General features: G+C 40.8%; 1 protein-coding gene across 7 annotated transcripts in view; it reads left to right on the forward strand.

Annotated features, from left to right (window-relative positions):
- Positions 1-20,307, forward strand: part of Wdfy3 (WD repeat and FYVE domain containing 3) — a 280,520-nt gene that overhangs the window by 122,405 nt on the left and 137,808 nt on the right. For 6 of the 7 annotated variants that reach the window (XM_013502725.1, XM_013502727.1, XM_005401374.2 and 3 more), the window contains exons 5-9: positions 6,085-6,194; positions 9,673-9,834; positions 14,102-14,294; positions 15,772-15,958; positions 18,234-18,400. In XM_013502725.1, coding sequence (XP_013358179.1) covers positions 6,085-6,194; positions 9,673-9,834; positions 14,102-14,294; positions 15,772-15,958; positions 18,234-18,400 — 819 coding nt within the window. Of the gene's footprint in view, positions 1-1,582; positions 1,659-6,084; positions 6,195-9,672; positions 9,835-14,101; positions 14,295-15,771; positions 15,959-18,233; positions 18,401-20,307 lie in introns of those variants that run through there. The other variant, XM_013502730.1, reaches the window with a different exon arrangement.

The raw sequence follows: 20,307 nt of genomic DNA on the forward strand, positions 1-20,307 counted from the left end.
TTTTGTGTTACCTGATTACCACCCACATATAACATCTTTGTCAGATCATGTCTAACAGGGACTGCAGGTATCTCAGATGGAATCCTGCACGTCGCTAGTTCTATTTTAAATTTATAAGAAATTAGTGAAAGTGGGAAGCTTGTAGGGGGCATCAAGATACAAAGTAGATCCATGGACTGTTTCATCATATGTTATGACAGCGTCACAGATTTTCTCCTTCTTCATTCTCTCTTGGTTGGCACCAAGAGGTGAGTCTTTTTAAAAGTGTAGAGTGACCGTCACCTACTGTGAGAAAGCATGGTGTGAGACCTAACTGGCTGCATTGCGTCCAGGATGTGTTTGAGGTTGTTCTCCTCGTCCTCCAGTTATCTGTTAAGTTCTGCCACACCAGTCTTCCTTCGTTCTAAGTGCGCGTGGCCAGTTTCTGTTGGGAAAGCAGAAAACCCCCTCCTGTGTGAAGACATCACTACCGACTTTACTGCGTGTGAAACGCCAGTAGTTTTTGAAATCAGTGTATGTTTCAGGTTCATCGTGATTACATTCAGGTTGGGTCCATCCCAGACTGGTCCAGTTGTCATCATTTTTACTCCTCCTGCCCGCTTCCTTCCCCACTCCCTCCTTTTTTTTTTTTGTTTTTTTTTTCTCCGGTACCGGGAACCGAACTCACGACCTTGCGCTTGCCAGGCAGGCGCTTTTGCCGCTGAGCTAAATCCCCTGCCCCCCCACTCCCTCCTTATCCAGATCCCTTCCCATCTCCATAGACTCTACCTCCCTTTTTCCTAACTAGTCCCTTGCACTTTGCTCTTTAAATTATTTATATCTTAGGTCTGTCATATTAGAGACACCATACAATATTTAATCTTCTGTGTCTGACTTATTTCACTTAGTATCTTGGTCTGCAGAGCCATCCAGTTCTCCTGCAGATGACTCAGATTATCCTTCTTTGTGGCAGTGTAGTACTCTGTTGTATATAAACGCATCTTCTTTATCCATTCATCTCTCTTTTTTTTTGATATGGGGAATCGAACTCGGGACCTCATGCCTGCCAGGCAGGCACTGTGCCACTGAGCTATATCCTCGGCTCCATTCATCTCTTCTAAGATTTAGCTGTTAGGAGTTGCACTGCTATAAACAGTGATACGCTGTAATATGATGTCCTTATCTCCTCCAGGAAGATACCAGAAGAGGTATGGCTGGGTTGGATGGAATTTCTAGTTTTAGTTTTTTGAGGAAGGTCCACACTGATTTCCATAGTGCTTGTATTAGTTTACATCCCCACCCACAGTGTAGGAGAGTTCCTTTCCCCCTACAGGCTCCCCGGAGTTTGTTGTTATTTGAGACCTTGATGATAGCCATTCTTCCTGGAGTAAGATGGAATCTCAGTGTTGTTTCAGTTTGCGTTTCTCTAATGGCCGTAGAAGTGGAACACTTCTTCCTGCAGTTATTGGCCACTTGGACTTCCTCTGAGAAGCATCCCTTCATTTCCCTTGTGCGAGGTGCCACGTTAAAGCGGTGGTGCCGTGCCTGGTCACTGAACTCCCGTGGCAGCTTTGGGGTGATGCAGTGACTCCCCGGTTGAACAGCCCAGCCTTTTCTTTAAACAGAAGAGCAGTGTGCCCTGCCGTCCTCCAGGGATTTCAGAGCCACAACACCTTCAGGTAATTCTGTCCCCAGGTGTGGCTTTGCATCTGGCAGAAAGAAGCATGAAAGCAAGAGCTCTAATTCTGTGTTTCCCACTAACCTGGGGGTGTTTTTCTTCATTTTGTGGGGAGGGGCCCGGGCGTGTTTTGGCGTGTGTTTCTTCCTCAGTGAAATAAGTACCGTAATACTATTGCTGTGTCTCGTGCCATCACCCCGAAGCATAAATGTTAGGATAATCTGTGCTTTAAATGGACTAGGAACAATTGCTGTGTTGCACTTTCCCTTAACAAGGTTTGCATTCTGATTGTTCTCAGTGCTGTCTAATTAAACTCACTTCCGCTCCTTCAGTGTAGGCTGGGATATTACATTTGCGTCAAGACCGTATACATTCTTTGTTTATTTAATCTGATTGCAGGCTCTACTAACTCTGATTCCATAGTTTTCATTCTGACTCTGTCTGTTGAAATGTAGTTCGAAGCTAAAACGAATCAGGCGATTGACACCGGAAAAGAAGTTTAGCATTAATGTGTGTGGCCTTTATTAACTCTTACAGCCTGAAGTCATCATCTCAATTTTGTGTCTGTTAAATATCATTGAAAGTACAAGATCTTACTGCAGGATGTTTGTGTCTAGGAGTGAATTCTTTTTTCCGAAGTTTTAAGCAACTGTGATTTATGGAGGTTTTATTTACAATTTCTTTCTTGTGTACATAATTTTGGGGGGATTATATTGGGGTTTCTGTTGCTCTTTCTTTTTCCTCTTCCCTCCCCCACTGCCGCCCGCCACCCTTACTCCCTCCGTCCTTCTGTCTTTTTTTGTTAGTCTCGGGGATTGAGCCCAGGTCCTTCCACATGCTAGACAAGTGCTCTGCCAGTGAGATGAGTCCCCAATCTGGACGTAATTTTTAAGACCATCATAAATGCTGTAGACTTTTAAAATGATTGCTTACATTGAGTGGAACAGGAAGTGGGAGATCTGTTTAAGATATTCTGAATGACAACATAGTAAAATTGGTAGGTGAAAGTGAAATGATTCTCCCGAAGACATTTGTGAAACAGATCTACCAGGCACAGTGGCGCAAGCCTGTACTCCCAGCACTCTGGAGGCTGAGACAGGAGGAGGCCAGCCTGGCATAGTGAACTCAAGGCTAGCCTGAACTACATAACAAGACCCTGTCTCAAAAAAAGGGAAAAGAAACAAATGTAAGTTTGCGTTGTCAGTGGGGCTTGGGGTTCCCCTGTACCATCTGAGCACAGTGGTGTCCATGCTTCTTTCTCTGTGTGAGCAGCAGTTCAAGTCCGAGTAACAGCCAGGCGCGCTGGCGCACACCTGTACTCCCAACTGCTACCGGGGGCGCTTAGGGGCAGGATCCAAAGTTCAGAGCCAGCCTGGGAAACTTAGTGACACAGAATATCCAGATAAAAAAGGCCTGGGGGAGTAGTTCAGTGCAAGGCCCAGGGTTCAACCCCAGAATTACAAAAAATAAACAGTAAACTAAACAAAGAAGCCAGAGAACATAATTGTACATGAATGCTGATGTAACTTAGATCTCCACTTTCTTCTCAAAAAGAGTAATTGTTAATACGAGGTTGACAAAGATTTGGAGGGATGCATACAAGGCATTGTACGCTCTCGGTTCTTTTCAGCTCATTTTCTCATCCAGTATCTAATTTAATCAGCGCAGCGATCCATTGAGCGTGTTGGAATGTTTAATAGAACATTGCCTTTCACCCTTTCTTTGTCTTCCTTATCTTGTGGAGGCCTGTAACGTTCACTGTCAACAAAAACTTGAAAAACACACATATTTGAAATATAAATGCCCACCCTGGATCAGATAAGTAGAAATGTTTCAAACTAACAGTGCATTTTTGTTGTTTTGGTTCTTAAAATCAGCACTAGCATCTGTTCGGCCCTGACAGTCTTATCGAATAATGAAACTCCAAATTCATTCAGTATTCATTCGAAGTTAATAGTGTTACATCCACATTCATTCAAAATGCATCTTATGTATGGTTTTCAAGCTTCTCTACTTGGAGGATAACCCTATTTTGCCTTTCTCTTAAAGTATGTTTAGTTCTTCAACCCTCTGCCTCACGAGTAGCACAGGAGGTATTGACCACATCTTTCCCTAGTTAATGTTTTTATGAAATAGAATCGCATTATATTGATTTAACTGGTACATAGTCAGTTGGAATACTGGAAGTAATTTCTTAAAGATGTCCAGTTGTGAACTTGAAAATGCATAATTTAAAATAAAAGTTGCCTAATTGTAAGGAGTGCTGAGAATTGAGGTGTATTTTAGCAGTCTGGGGCAAAAGTATTAGCAAAACTGGAAAGAAGTCTTCCTTACTGGAGTATGTAATTGCTATCTGGGAAAGAGACACATGTGGTTTAGCCCTTGTCAAATTTTGGGTCTTCTATAGGCTTGCAAGAAATATTTGCAAGTCAGTTTTCACTGGGATTTCAAACCAGTGTTGCTAAAATGTCTGTGTTACTCTTTCATTTTCCCCTCTTTCTCTAACGAGGCCTTCACAATTTAGGTAGCTGAACACTCTGCTTTCTTTCTGTTATTCTTTTTTCAAAACTTTCAGGAGTCTCTTACCCATAATAGGTCCAAAGCTTTTAATGTGCGTAAGAATTTGAACTCGGTGTGCCCTTCTGTTAGAATCGTTCGTTTGTGGTAGTTAGATTGATGCCTTCAGCAGATGTTTACTGAATGTTCCCTGGGTGCCGGTAGTGCGTTAGGTACCAGGGGTCAGCAGTGCGCGGGCTTACAGTCTTGGGGTTTATTTTCTTCTCAAGAATGGGAGACTATGAATGAGCAAATAAAGGACAACAGTAACTTCAACACTTAGGAGATAACGGAGTATTAGAAATAAGCCTTGTGCGTTCCCTCTTTTCCGGTAATTTTTTACAATCACTATCTTTATCTCTTATAGGCTAGACAGCTTAGATTTGAGTATGAGTTCACTGACCAGCTATGTAACTGTTGGCAAATTATTTCTCCTCTCTGTTTCTCAATTTATGCTAGGGATATATTAATAGAAAACAACTCATAGGGTTCTTATGAAGATTGAATCAGTGAAGTCCACAAGTATATAAAACAGCACCTGATACAGTTAAAGACTCAATAAAAATATGCTATGTAAAAGTTTTTTTTCTCTTAAAATATTTCCTCAAGTAGGAGTGTAGAGAGAGGAAATATGCCCAGTACAGAATCATATGTTACTCTGAAGCTGGGTGTGGTAGGTAGCTCATGCTTGTAATCCTGGCTACATAGGAAGCTGAGGCAGGATGATTGCAAGTTTCAGGCCAGCTTGCCCAACTGAGTGAGACTCTGTCTCAAAATAAAATAAAAAGGCTGAGGCTATAGCTCCATGGTAAAGTGCTTGTGTAGCTAGTGTGAAGCCCTGGGTTTAATTGCCAGTAGTTGGGGGCACGGGGAGCCCTCCTAGAGGGTCATATGTAAGTCTTATATTCACTCACCTGAAAAACACTTGTCTTCATTGTGTCAAATTGAAGGAAAAGAACACATCTAGAATAATCTAAATTCTACTTGTTCTACTTTCTGCTTTCTTACGAGGTGTCCTAAGCAGGCATTAGTATCTTACCCACTTAGTTCACAGTGAACAATTCAGACTTACTTTCTAACAGCTTTAATTTGCAAACTGTGCTGATGAAATTATGTTCATTTTGGGACTATCTCCCTGCTGTCTAGAAACATAATCCACTGAACTCACTTTCAAAGGTTCTCCCCTTTCTGCAGGTCTGTGATGCCTCTTTCCCTTCGCCGGTTCTCTGTTCCTGCCTCTGGCCTCTCGGGTTCCCCCACGCATCACGCAGCCATCTCTTCGTTCGGCTCCCTCCTTCTCGTTGGCCTTCCAGTGTGGCGTGCACAGCACTGCCAAATCCACAGCCCGAGAACCCGCTTTTGTACTGCCTTTGATCTCTTAGCAAAGAGCCCAATCCAGCCGGAGTTGCACCCTTCACAGTGGCAGGTGTCTGCTTTGTCCCTGCCATTGACACTGGGTGTTCCCCATGAACTGGCGCTCTTCGTACAGCTCCAGGGGGCTCAGTCCTCCGGCCAGTGCTGGGCTGCTGTTCTTTCCATACCCTCTGTGCCTCCTGCTCTAGACAGAAGTGTCATTGTTTTCCAGGCTGGGGTAGACCAGATTTTCCCTCTTCCAGGACTCTTTGTAATTAGTTCATAGCATGTTATGTCTTCTCTAAAACATAGTGATTGACTCTTACATTTCTATACTAGTGAGATGAGTATTCAAACCCATGCAAAACATGGCTGCTGTAAATTTTTTCACAGAATCGCTAGCAGTGCTGACTTGAAATACGTGCTTCACGAATGGTCATTTTGCTGGCGGTCTTTGAGGGTGAACTTTTCTTTTAACGGTCTCCTCCCACTTAATGGTTTTCCCTTTGGTCCGGTAGAGGCTGCGAGTCGGGCCATCGTCCAGTTTCTGGAGATCAATCAGAGTGAAGAAGCCAGTCGAGGGTGGATGCTTCTGACAACTATTAATTTGTTGGCATCCTCTGGTCAGGTGAGTTCTTAGTTTTCATGTTCGGTGCATTAACCTCTTCATGCTGTCTTAGGATTTTGTTATTAAATTTATTGTCGTGCCCAAACAAGGTATTGTAACCATTGGGGTGCTTGTGACCGCTCTGAGATAGCACGTTATTTTTTCATCTCTGGGTGAGGAGCTAGATATTTTTGCACTTTACTGGTGAGTTGATGCCTGGGGTAGAGGGCTGGCTTCCATCTGTGTCATGCTGTGAGGTGCAGGAACTGGCACCGTGCTTCCTGCACTTGGGCAGAAAGCTGGGCTGCTGTGGCCGGGGCAAGGGGACCCGGAGCTCTGGGGCCGTCCCTGGAGAAAAACCTGCTTAGAGAAACTCTGTTTAGAAAAATCACATGCATCTAAGTTTACTCAACTACTTATTAGGAAGTGGCATGAAAAATACTTGTACAGTTTTCTGATTTTTGTAGAAAATAGGGAACATTGACATTTTCAAGCTGAACCTGAAAATGATTGCTATGGAAATTGTTTTTATCTTTCTGAAATCAGCTTTAAGTACATGTCATGATACAAGTCGCTTGTACCTACTAGAGGGCCATTTGGATGCCTTGGTGTTGGCCTTTCATTTTGGGATGAGAGAAGTTTATTCAACCTTCTAAAATCGAGAGTACTCTCACAGTCATTACCACCCTTGGGAATGGATATCACCTCAATTATGCTGGACATTAAACTCCTCACACTGTTTAATAAAGAGTTTGTAAAGGTGACTGTGACACTCTTGTATTATAGTGACTAGTCACAGCAGCAGTAATCCATTAAATTAATGAAATTAACCATTTAGCTTTTTTCCTTGAGGTGGTCTATTTTCGTTTTTTGCTTTGTTTTTGTTTTGCTGTTTCCTCTGTTGGCTTGTTTTATTCAGGGAATCAGCTTGACCGATTTGTCTGGCTTTTCCTGGGACTCTCCAGGGCTGAGCATAGCAAATGCTGCTCTCGGGAAACCCCCAGTCCGGGGCCTTTGGGGCTGCTGTGGCACCCTGAGCAGCCTCAGAGCCCTAGCAGAGCGTTGTTTTGTGGGTCTGTGACTGTTCTGGACAGCTGACAGAAAGCCAGTTCGCATGCTGTTGAGAATAAACACCTCTGTGCCACTGTACCCAAGTCAGACTTAGAGTAGCATATCTCTGTGTGCTATTAAAATGTCAAATTTTAATTTAAATCACTACTCTTTGCATTTGCTATTAACAGCCTTTAATTGTAATCGTCTAAGTCCAACTGAGACGTTCTGTAGGTGCTGTATCTCCCTTCTTCGGTTGGGAGCCATGTATCTCCACCGCGGTACCTAGCACACGGTAGAAACCCAGTGTGGGTTAACTTAATCACGCACAAATGGAGAGACAGCCTTAAGAGTGTAAGAAAAGAACCAGGACAAACCTAATCACTTACAACAATTACACATGCTGCCACATACTCATTTGGATGCCAAGTTATACTTTAAATCCATCAGCAATAAGATGAAAATGAAAAATCATCCTGCTTTGCTTAATGGGCAAGGAAAGCTAGTAATAAACCAACTGGAAAATAGTACATTTGAAAAGCAAATTTAGTGTTGTAAATTAAGCGCCTTTTCTATTCGAGTGCCATTTTCTGGCAATTTGCTGGCATTTGCTGGCCATTTGCTGGCAGTAGCAAAGCACAGAGCAGAGTGAGACGTGGTCCTGACTCAGCAGGCAGATGACGGAGAGGAGGGAGGGAGGCCCGTCAGACACAGTCGTGGTGTGTTCAGTGCTCGGAAGGCAGAAATGTTAGCGCTGAACGTTTGAAGGTCAGAGTAGGAGGAAGGATGAGGAATTGAGGGACGCTGGTGACAGAGCAGGCATTTAAACTGGGGTGTCAGGGAATAGGGAGGGGCCGGAGAGACAGCAGACCGCTTAGGGTTTGGGGTAGGAAATCACGTTGGATATGCAGAGGGGCCCGGGTCTTGCAAAGGAAGTTCCTGAAGCCCTTTCTTCACCAGCTACTTCTGCATTTGTTTGGGCTCCGTCTCTGACAGTTCCCTGTGTGACTTTCCCTATCGTCCCGTCCTTCTGGCCCTCTGTGTTAATTCACAGTCTTCGCCACCATCAGTTAATTTTCTGAACCCCAAGTATCGCTATTTTGTTCCTAACGCTTTATTAAGTGTCCGCTGCTGGTAAAAGTCAAGCTGCAATGGATGCGAGCCCATTTCCATAGATTGCTGAGCACGCGGTGTGTGGATCGCTTTGCCAGCTCTGACTCCCAGCAAGCCGTGGAAAAGGCTTGGTGGCTTCCTTGTAAAACAAGGGCCGTGCAGTAGTAGTGTCCACCACACAGTGTAGACTGGAGGAGTAGAGGAGCCCGTGCCTTCCAGGGTCTTAGCCTCATACCTGGTGTGTGCGGTGCCTCTAACGGAAAAGGAGCTTCCAAGGAGCCAGCAGGTGGGAACTCTGGTTCCTCAAATGTGTGGTACCGCGTGGCCTAGCTTTGTGTGTGTCTTCAAATGACCCTCCCCTTATTTAACTCCTTGCACTTTTCACTCACATTCCTGGCAGTGTGGATGATTCCCTTTTATATTGGCCTGTATACATTGCCATTATCAGACGTGAGACATGAAATCACAGCTGCTTGTGACTGTACCACTGCTAGTAGACATCTGCAGGACAGGGTCACTTCCTTTCACCAGGCCCAGCCCCCGCAAACGCTGCCTGACGTACCCTAGACCAGTGATGGCAAACCTTTTAGAACTTTCAGTGATAACAAGCAACTGACCGAGGCCCACATGTCATAGGTTCGCCACCACTGCCCTGGACATCCAGTACATGTTTGGTGAGAAAGTAAATAATCAACAGTGATGCCAAGAAGACTTTATTGCAGTAAGATTTCTTGTACCAAACTCTCATGGAAAATTTTCATAATTCTTAAATGTCTGGAAAATATTTAAATGTTTACTGTAATTTCTTTCTTTGGAAAGAAAACAATACAAAGATATACTTGTGTCCCTGATGCCTATGTTTCTCAAGTATCCTTCTAGATCCAAAGATCTATGATATGAATAGAGATAAAAATGATAGTAAAGCACCAAATATATAGTTTAGTATTTAATATGTCTTTGCACTTATCGTAGTAATCCTAAAATATGTCTCACTGTATTTTATAAGAGAGAAATGGAAGGCCCAGGAAAATTAAGTAGTTTGCCCAAAATCCCACAGCTTATGCTCTTTGAAATATGCTGCTTTTTAATGAATAAATATCAAATTTAATAAGTAACTTCCTATGTAAAAAACCAATCTCAGTATTTGATTTAAGCAAATTTGTCTAAATGGGAAATTATTTCAATTATTTCTTAGCATGGGGTTATTTTGTAATTCTTAAACACCTTTTCAAAATCATAATTTTTCAGCTTTAATGTTTGTAAATTACTCAGCTGTATCAGTAAATTACGGCCACGACTGTCTATCCATTCACTTGTTTATTGGTTTGTTTTCCAGAAAACCGTGGACTGCATGACAACGATGTCAGTGCCTTCCACCCTGGTTAAATGTTTATATCTGTTTTTTGACCTTCCACATGTGCCTGAGGCAGTTGGAGGTGCACAGAATGAGCTACCTCTGGCAGAACGGCGGGGACTCCTCCAGAAAGTTTTTGTACAGGTAGGGAGGGCCCTATCTGCCTGGTTGGGAATCTAGGGCTCAGCAACAGTGAAATCAGAGGCCCAGCTAAACAGATCTTCTGCCTGCTCCATTTTCATAGCATCGCGCTGTAACCTGATCTCACAATTGTAATATTTCTTGTATCAGCAGAGAGAATATTGAAGTATTCTTTTCGGGAATGTTTAAGTACAGCAGCAACAAGTTCATTTCTCTGAACAGATTTTTAAATTACATTTGATTTCAAAATTACATTTGATATAGCAACAATATCTCTAAAATGAGCTAACCAAAGACGACTTTTTTGACAGTCATGTTAAGATTTGGGTATTATTTTCTATAATATCAAGAAATCGTTTTCAGTTACACCACTGTCTTAGTTATTTTTCTCATAACTGAGACAAAATACCAAACACCTAAAGTTAAAGGAGGAAAAGTTTATTTTGCTTACAGTTTGTGGAGGGTTCAGTCCATAATCAGCTGGCTCCAAGGTAGGGTGGCATGGCAGACGGCCATCACAGAGAAGAAACAGTTCATGACAAGACAGGACAGGCAGAAAGCAGCCAGCAGTGAAGTAGCAAGCAGAAAGCGACAGCAGCAGCCCTCCTTCTATCCCTTGTATTCTGTTCAGGCTACCTGCGCTCAGGTAAGACAGGTAGCACTCATGCCCAGGATGGGGCACCCTTAATTCTAGCATCGCACAATAAATCAGTCCCAACAGCATATCCTTCATCCCAGCATCACACGCTGAAGATCCAGCCGCCTGTGAAAAGCTCCACCTGTGACCTGTGACCTGATGAGGCTTGGGGGGACATCTAGATGTAAGCCATAACTACTGCTTGTTTACATCCAAGAGCTCCTAGCCGGTAAATACTGACCTTACAAGGACAGTGTATTTTCGTGGCCACCACCACCTCCCTCGCCCTGCCTGTAAAGCACCCCCGCTCCATTACCGCTGTTCTAATAGCGCTGTGGGTGAACAAAGGTTCATAGACCTTTGCCTTCTAGCCTGCCAGTATAGTCATCACGGATGGTAAACTTCCCTGGAAGAGAAATTTTAAAACAAGCAACCTGTAAACATTTAGAATGCATTCTATCTGTGGACCTTTCTAATACAGTGTGAAGAAATGCCTTTGGCACGTAGAACTCAGCACTGCGTGATTCTTCCCCTATGAGGTATCTAGAATCATCAGGCAGGACAAAAAGAAGAATGCAGGCTGTAAGGGATGCAGAGAGGGAAGAAGAGGGAATGGTTGCTTACGGGAAGAATTTCTGTTTTGCAAGATCTTTGTCCTAGAGCCATGTTACACAACGGCATGCGTGTAATTCGCACTCTGTGTACGCTTCAGGTGGTTAAGATTGTATCTTAAACGAGTGGGTTTTTTAAACTATTATAAAAAGTAAAAAATAACAGCAAAACCTACATCACCTAACATGGAGATTTTTCACCTGTAAAATGAAAATAATGGCATCTATTTACAGTTAAGGTTTACAGCGAAGGTTAGACAAAGTACTACCTAAAGCTGGGGCTCTCCACTGGGCACATGGTTGCCATTATATAAAAGTAACTGTGATTGCTGCTGCCACTGGGAGCGCAGGGAGGGCACGCGGTCTGTGTGCACAGGTCTCAGGGGTCCAGGGCACCGGGCACACCCACCTCCAGTGTCTGCAGGACCGACTGCAAGTGTACTGGTGCAAGGCGGTGAGAGAGCAGAGGGACACCACACAGTTCAAGATGGAGAAGACCAGATTTTCAGACAAAGTACTCAATAAGTATTTACTGAGCGATTGATTAATTAGGTACTTTTGTGCTTGTGGGTGACATCTTATATAACTTGCAGGACATCCCATAACTTCAGAGCTTCTCTTCCCCCCAAAGTGATCATGTGAGCAGATGGGAAAGCAGGGTTAGAACCCAGGTTTGTCTGAGCCTTGAGTCCCTCAGAGGAGAGCACGGAATAACTGAAGGGATAAACCCAGTAGGAATTAAAGCTGCTTAGGACCAGCCTAGCGGTGGAGCGCTGTGGGCTAGGTCTTTCCTAAGCTGACCGGCAGGCCGTTTCAGCAGAGCTCTTCTAAGGAACTCATTAATCTGCAGGCAGCGCATGGAGCTTACATTTTATACTTTGGATACCTAAGTAAACTGAGCAGTTTTCTTTTAATACTTAAAATATTTTTCCTATATTTGAAGCAGTGGATGCTGACTTTTAAATAATGGGAGACTCCCTTCAGTATCCTGTAACTATTGATGTTTAGGCCAGAAGGAACTCAAAATGCGATTTAAATCAGACTCCTCGCAGCAGCCGTGCGAGCTGATGTCCTCGTAGTGGTTCGCAGTGGCGGGGGCACCAGTGGGCACCTCCGAGCCCCTCTCCCAGCCCAGTACTGCGTTAGTGCACCAGGGCCGTGCTGTGGGCCAGAAGCTGGATTTTCATCTTTTTGCCTAGAAAACTGAGTGAGATAAGCTTATTACATGTTTAGCAGCTGATGAAATCCTGTGTTTGTGTTGTGTGACAGATGGTTCCCGGGGCCTTAGCAGTTAGTACTGCTTCATGCAGGCATTCATTTTTTTGTTGACATGGCTGAGTACTGCTCTGCCACACTCCTGTGGGCTTTGTCACGGAGTCGCTGCAAGGGGAAGTGGCCCCTGCAGAGGCAGAGGAGGCGTGACGAGGACACTGCACGCTTCTCCAGCCCGTACAGTGCAGGGTTGCGCTAGATCATTCTAGGAATCGTTTTTCCTGTACAGTTTAAGAACCAGTTGTCTTAGGAGTCAACAGATTCAAGTAATCATTACATCAGGTTTACTTTTCAAAATAGGGATTTCATCTCAGAATAAAGCCTTTGACTGTTTTGGGGTTTGTCTTCTGTGTTACACATTACAGGAACGGCATTGTCCGTCTTCCACGTGAGGCAGTGTCAGAACCAACAAAGAATGTAATGGACAGTGTCCCCGCTGCCCCGTGCACGTGAACCTCTATTGCATTTGACTGTTTGTATTCACATGTGAGAAAAGCCGCACATAGGTCTCGATCCTGTGGCCGCTTACGCAGGGTGTATTTTGCTACTCAGATTGATGGAATAAGTTTAGATTCTCAAGTTGAGAGGACTTGAGTCTTCTTTAAAAGCCAGCCTTAAGGAAGTTGTTGGTAACTAGATACGAGTAAAAAATACCTCCGGTTAAGATGGCTTATATAGTCATATATCCTCCTCTGCTTCTGCACAAAGATGAAGCAGTGTGGAAATTCTTTCACATTCAAAGATGGATTTTAAATCTCTCATCTCCCTAAAACTGTTTTAAATCTATTAGATTTAAAACTATTAGATCTATTCAACTGTTTTAATATTAGATCTATTAAACTAGATCTATTAAACTATTAAAACTATTAAATTTAAAAGAAAGATTAAGATTAAATCTTAATTATCTTTATTATTAGTCTATTAGATTATTAATCTGTTAGACTTAAAGATTAGATTAAATTTTTAAAAAGATGTATTTTAAATCTCTCATCTCCCTAAAATTGTTTAAAATCTATTAGATTTAAAACCATTAGATCTGTTCAACTATTTTAATTTTAGATCTATTAACTAGATCTATTAAACTATTAAAACTATTAGATTTAAAACAAAGGTTAAACTACGATTAAATCATTATTAGATTAATCTATTAGATTTAAAGTAAAGATTAGATTTTTTTTAAAGATCTGTTTTAAATCTCTCTTCTTCCTAAAACCATTTTAAAGCTTAAATCTATTTAGATTTAAGTTAAGGTGGCTTATATCATTCATGATCCTCTTCTACTTGTGCACAAAAATGAAGTGATGTGAAAATTCTTTTACTTGAAAGATCTATTTTAAATCTCTCATCTCCCTAAAACTGTTCTTTTAGAGAAGAAAACTGCATTTTAGAGAAGAAAGTTGCAGTACAGATTAAGGATGAAAGTAGTAAGTTGGGTAACACATAGACAGTGAAAGAGAATTCTGTTTTATACTGTTTTAAGCATATGTGAGAATATGGCAGAGAGAAGACAGTACATATTCTCTTTCAGCCCAGATTTGTAGAACTGGTTTGCTGGTCTAGCCTGACACACTGCGAAATTGTAGGTGTCCTCTCTAATGTTGCCTACGAGCTTTGATCACGGTGGGTTAATGACACTGCTCAGTACTCACTCGTAACTTTCCGGTCATATTTAGGTGTGTTATAGCACTTCTCTCTCCTGGGCCGTTTATTTCCTTCCTTCATACTGCACTTGTATTTCCTTTTGTTTTAGATCTTAGTGAAACTCTGCAGCTTTGTTTCCCCAGCGGAGGAGCTGGCGCAGAAGGACGACCTCCAGCTTCTGTTCAGTGCAATAACCTCGTGGTGCCCCCCCTACAACCTGCCCTGGAGGAAGAGTGCAGGGGAGGTCCTGATGACCATCTCCCGGCACGGGCTCAGCGTCAATGTCGTCAAGTACATTCACGGTGCGAGACTCTGTAGCATGCATTCGCGGGTTCTTGGCCCTTCCTGCCTTTCATCGATGGCAGATGTTACCATCTCTCGGTTATCCACAGATACCCCTTTAAATTAAAAAATGCATTTGCCAGGAGAAAAGAATATTTTTAAAAAATTTGCTGACATCTCAAATGTAAGAAATTCTCATAAAGTCTGAGTGGTAACTAGTTGTAAGAGGTAAAATGGGGGCTGGGGATGTAGCTCAGTGGCAGAGGATCTGCCTGGCAAGCACGAGGTCATGAGTTTGATTCCCAGTACCGGGGGAAAAAAAAATAAGAGGTAAGGTGATTTTGTTATTGCGTAAGTGTTCAATCATAATACAGTGTAAGTTCTATATCTTTCCCTATTCTTTTACTAAAGAAAGAAATGTTTTTGAAGGATTTGATACGATCAGTCTTTTTGAGGATATTTCATGAATAGCAGATGATAATCCATTCAGTGCAGAATAGATGGAATTAAGGCAGTAGCTTTTTGTTTCTTTGTTTCTGTGGTTTTGTTTGTTTGTTTGTTTTTCTTCTGGTACCAGGAATCGAACTCACGACCTTGTGCTTGCCAGGCAGGCGCTGTGCCACTGAGCTAAATCCGCAGCCCCAACACAGTATCTTTTAGATACTTTCAGTGATGCAGACAACCTGCTGCAGCATGCATGCCTTAGTTTCACCACCACCAAACTGGGTGAATTCTTTGTCAATGCTGAGGAGGAATTGTGTCTGTTCGGTTCTTAATAATCAACTCGCTAATACCTACTAATCAACTATCCTCAAATTGTCTATATAAGATATAGTTGCTGTAGCACCTGAAATATTTCGCTTATTTAATTTGTATAACTTATTCTGAAACCCAAAACCATTTATACAGCAATATGTGAGACCTGGTATCTAATATATGAACTAGTCATTAAGTGTTTTTTTCTTTGTAGTCTGTTAATCATAGCTTTTCTCCTATGACAATGGGTCTACGAAGTCAGTGATGGGGTATGATTGTGTTTCAAACTTGTGTTGTATAGTAAAACAATTTTTAAATTTTATTTCCTAAAGTATTTGTGTATCTGATTAGTCTGTATTCAGTCTGATTTTAACTTTAATGAATTTCTGCTTCTTAAGCTTAGGTGGTTTTTCATTCTGATAACTTACCAATATAAAAGGTTGAGAAAACTAGGGAATGTTGTTTTGTTTTGTTTTTGTTTCATGGTAAAACATCAAAATATGATTTAAAGATTGTAGTACACATTAACTATTTTTTCACATGTATTATCCTTTTTCACATGTATTATCCTTTATTTATTACTTAGAGGCAAGAGTTTCTCAATGATTGTGAATTTATTTTTATAATGCATGCCTTTTTAAAAATACCTTAAAATTTAGTATTTCACTAAACACCAGTTAAGGAAAAAGAAAATTTTCTTAAGCAGTGTACACATACATGTTTAATTGTTTATTCTTGCAGAAAAAGAATGTTTATCTACGTGTGTTCAGAACATGCAGCAGTCGGACGACCTGTCTCCCCTGGAGACTGTGGAAATGTTTGCCAGGCTTTCTTGCTTCCTCAAAGATTCCAGCGATGTTTCCCAAACACTTTTGGATGACTTTCGGATATGGCAAGGATACAACTTTCTTTGTGACCTCTTGCTTAGGTAAAACCCCACAATTTAAGAATATACTTTAACTGTCTGATCAGTTATTCCTTCTTTTGAGCAGTTTCTTTTCCTTTCATATCTGTTGTACATTTTGAGTTTTATTTACTCCGTTGGTGAGTTCCTACCATCTTGTTTAGTGAAACTCTGTTTCGTTTCTAATGGGGTTTTTTTGTTTTTATTTTTTATTCTCTTTAATAGTTCGATCCATCTTACATTCTTACATCTGGTAATCTGAGCAACTTCTTTGAAGATAACAATATGTAATATAACTGTTAATTCCTATCATTTTGCTCTGAAACCCTGTATCATTTTTATTGTTTTTGCTTTGTTTTGTTTTGGTCTATGTTGTTGGTATTTTGCTATTGTTCTTTTTTTATTGTTCTTTTAAAAATAAATGTCTGATCAATTTTTTTTTAATAAAAGGAGATTTGAGATTATAGGAAAAGGAATGTAGCAAACATTTAATGCATACCTGTGCGTCTTCTCAGCTTTGTTTTCTTCTTTTTGTTCCTGTTCTGTATATTTACAGTTGGGCTGTCAGATGCAGATCACAAATGTGGAATCAGAGATTAGGTTTGAACTTGCAGCTCAAGGAAAAGAGTTCACATGAAGTAGTTAACATCTTCTAAAGCAGAAGCTCTTCATGCTTGCTTGTATTTTTATTGTCCATATTTTATACTGCTTGCTAGTTAATAGCAAGATAATTACATCGATAAGTGAGGCTTTACAGATATGTGTGGAAAACCAATTATTCCAGAATAATTCACTCCCACCCCTTTAAATTCCAACCAGTGCGTGTATATGCTTAGAAAGTGGCTATTCACAAATTGTACTAGGAAGAGGGCCACTAGTTATGTTTAAATCATTTGACATATTTAAAGACAGCACTGTTTTGTAAACTTATTTCTAACACAGGTTTAACCTACTTACTCTCAGTTAATATTTCATAGCTCCCAAGAATATTCCTGTCAATCCTCATTTGTAAAAGAGGCCATGGGGAACTGATGAAATCACGACTTCATCTTACTAGCGGGGCGTTAATGGTGCAGTGCTTTGAGAATGCAGGTTGACGTGTATCGTCGAGAGCCTCACGTTAATACTCTAACATAGTACGTTCATCGCAATTAATCCTAGCGCACGATCCTCACTGTAGAGAAACTTGTATGTCTTTTAGCCCTGTTATATTGTACTAGCTGTCTGACCTCCCAACCAAAGGTGTGGCTGGGCATGGTGGCGCATGCCTATAATCTGAGGCAGGAGGTCATTGTAAGTTTGAGGCCAGCCTGGGTCACAAAGTGAGTTCAAGGCCAGCTTGAACTGCATAGGGAGACCCTGTCTCAAAAAAAAAAAAAAAAAAAAAAAAAAAACAAGAATTACTTTTTTCTTAACCTTGTGCTTGCCAGGCAGGTACTGTGCCGCTGAGCTATCTCCCTGACTCAAGAATTTCATTTTTTTATTGGCAGAGGGAAAGCCCAGTAAATCTTATGCTTTCAAAAGAAAGAGATATCTTTTGTGCCCATTTTGTGTTCGTAGTAAAGCCATGATCAAAAGATAATTCTCTAATGACCCCAGAGTTCTTTTAGAAGGAATTATGATAATTTTTAAACAATTGTTACCGCCTCAGAACTGTAATTAGCAGTAGTACCTAAATTCATAAAATACAGGTAAAATTCTTAAAACTCTTCCCAGAGAGTTCATTTTTAAATATTAACTGAACAAATGTTTTAAGAAAGACTAGGTAATAAGGTTTAGTTGTGAACGGTGAACGTTAATAACCTCAGAGCTTTAGGGAACTTGAAAATATGCTTAATCAAATGCTTTCTGCCAAAGATTAATGATTTACCTAAAATAACAGTAATCAAAGGAGCACTTTGATGACGGGTCTGATTTCTTCCTAATACATCATAATATCTTACAATACAATGTATAGTTTTTTGAAGTTTTTAATGCACACATATCTGTAAAGCCTCACTTATCGATGTAATTATCTTGCTATTAACTAGCAAGCAGTATAAAATATGGACAATAAAAATACAAGCAAGCATGAAGAGCTTCTGCTTTAGAAGATGTTAACTACTTCATGTGAACTCTTTTCCTTGAGCTGCAAGTTCAAACCTAATCTCTGATTCCACGTTTTTTGAAGAAGAAACTTCTCAGAATACTTCATAGATCTATTAAATAATTGAATACATAAAACTGAAGAATACTTGCAGTAATAAATTCAAGATTAGAACCAACCAGCAAAATATTTGTTAAATTGTACTTTTTCTAGATTGGAACAGGCAAAAGAGGCTGAGTCCAAAGATGCCTTGAAAGACCTGGTTAATCTGATAACTTCCCTGACCACATACGGTGTCAATGAGCTGAAGCCGGCAGGGCTCACCACAGGGGCGCCCTTCCTGCTGCCCGGATTCGTAGTACCTCAGCCTGCAGGCAAAGGTGAGTCCCGTTCATCCCGCTGGGAAGCTACGCAGGTACACCGGAAGAATTCTTCCTCTGCCTTGCTTGGTTATTCTTTGTTTACATTGCTTGTTTAAAAATAGTGTTTCGCTTTTGTTTTCCATTAAAGTTTGTGCTGTTTATGCTTAGGTTTAGATAAGAATCTCTTAATAGTCTTTAGTCTACCAGATCTAATGTTTGAAAGTTAATACTATGAAAGTGTGAAATCAAACAATGAGATTTGTATTAGGCTTTCAGTTTAATGTCCAAACAACTTTAAATCTAATCATGCTGCTTTGGAGTGTTGGCACTCCCCGTATTTTGAGTTTATGTGGATTGAATTTAATTCCTATTCTAATCTCCACACCTACTGATATCTATGGGGAGCATGAGGTATATAACTGCCGTATTTAAAACTAATCAAAGCTAAGTAAAAGAAGTTAATGTTATTTCATGTAGGTGAGAAAGTAATGACCTAGATTTTTTAACATTTCAATCTTCATTTAGTAATCTTTTACAAAAAAAAAAAAAAAGACTTATTTCATAGTTAAAACGTTTAATTACATATGAATGCAAGTTAGCTTTGTTGTTTATTTCGAATTCACAAGAGCTGTTCCAAAAGAATCTGAACCTGAAGACCTTTAACATTTCCTTTCATGTGATTTGTCGCTTAAAATTTTCAATAGGTTCACGATATTTCCATATAAAATTCAGCCCAAAGTACTAGTATGTCTGGTTACACTGTAAACCTATTCATTCTGTGACAAAGAAATCAATAGTTGTAAGTGTTTAAATTCATGAGAATAGATGGAGCCCTCAGAGTCACTGTGAGGTGCTGTATCCCTAGCGTGTAGATTGTATAGAACCTTTTTTAAGTGAGAACCTTTGAACCTCTGAAATAAGTGTGTAAGGAGTCACACATATGCCTGAGTAGTTCAGGGTTTCATTTTATTTAATATGAAAAAGTAATTTCAATGAAATTTATAGGCTCCCACTTCAGTATTCTTTAGTTAAATCTTTATGACTTGATGTAAAAATAACTCAGACATATACTTTTATTTCATACCTTATTGTTTCATTTGATTAATGAGTCTGATCTTGATATTCATATAATAGCTAAGTACAGTAGTATAATTTTATAATCATATAATTATTGCAGCAAAATTATTCCTTTGCATAATGTTGTTGTCTGGCTTTTGTCTCGTTAATAATAGGGATCATAACTACATAACCCAGCCCCTACCGTAGTTGTTGTGAGAATCTAATGGAAATAAAGTTAACTAGAAAGGATGTTGCCCTCAGAGCCAGGACTCAGAATCTTGAATGACGTAACTTTGCTAAACGTCTGTTTCTTCTTCAGAAAACATTCTATGAAATGAACAGGTCAAGCCACCTCATTTAGACTCTCCTGTCTAAGTCAGAGTTGCCTGTTTCCCGTGGCACTTGGCTAGGTTACTGTGGGAGCCAAGGAGATAGCTGCGCCCCATAAGACCGAGTAATGGACTCTGTCATCCTTTGTTCTATTTTGGTCAGCAGTATTGAGGTATAATTTGCATCTGTTGGAATCTGCCCATCAATCTGCTGGGTTCGGTTAATCCTAATAAATGTGTGGTTGTACAATCACACTGTAATCATGATATGGAATATTTTCATCCTTTAAAAGGCTTTCTGTTTGCCCTGCGGTCCTTCGTCCCACAGCTCACCTACCCCCACCCCTTGTTTGGCAATAGCTGATCTGCTTTGGCTTCGCTCACCCCACAGTTTCAGAAGCTGAAGTCATGCAGTGTGTGGTCTTTTGTATCTGGATTCTTTCCAGCAGTGTGTTTGGGACTCAATCCCGTTATTGTCCGTTTCAGGCTTTTTGGTAGCGGGTCATTTTGCAGTGTTTCCGCATCCACCTACCCCTT

Source organism: Chinchilla lanigera, unplaced genomic scaffold, assembly GCF_000276665.1.
Source record: "Chinchilla lanigera isolate Chin_1 unplaced genomic scaffold, ChiLan1.0 scaffold00073, whole genome shotgun sequence".
Lineage (NCBI taxonomy): Eukaryota > Metazoa > Chordata > Mammalia > Rodentia > Chinchillidae > Chinchilla > Chinchilla lanigera.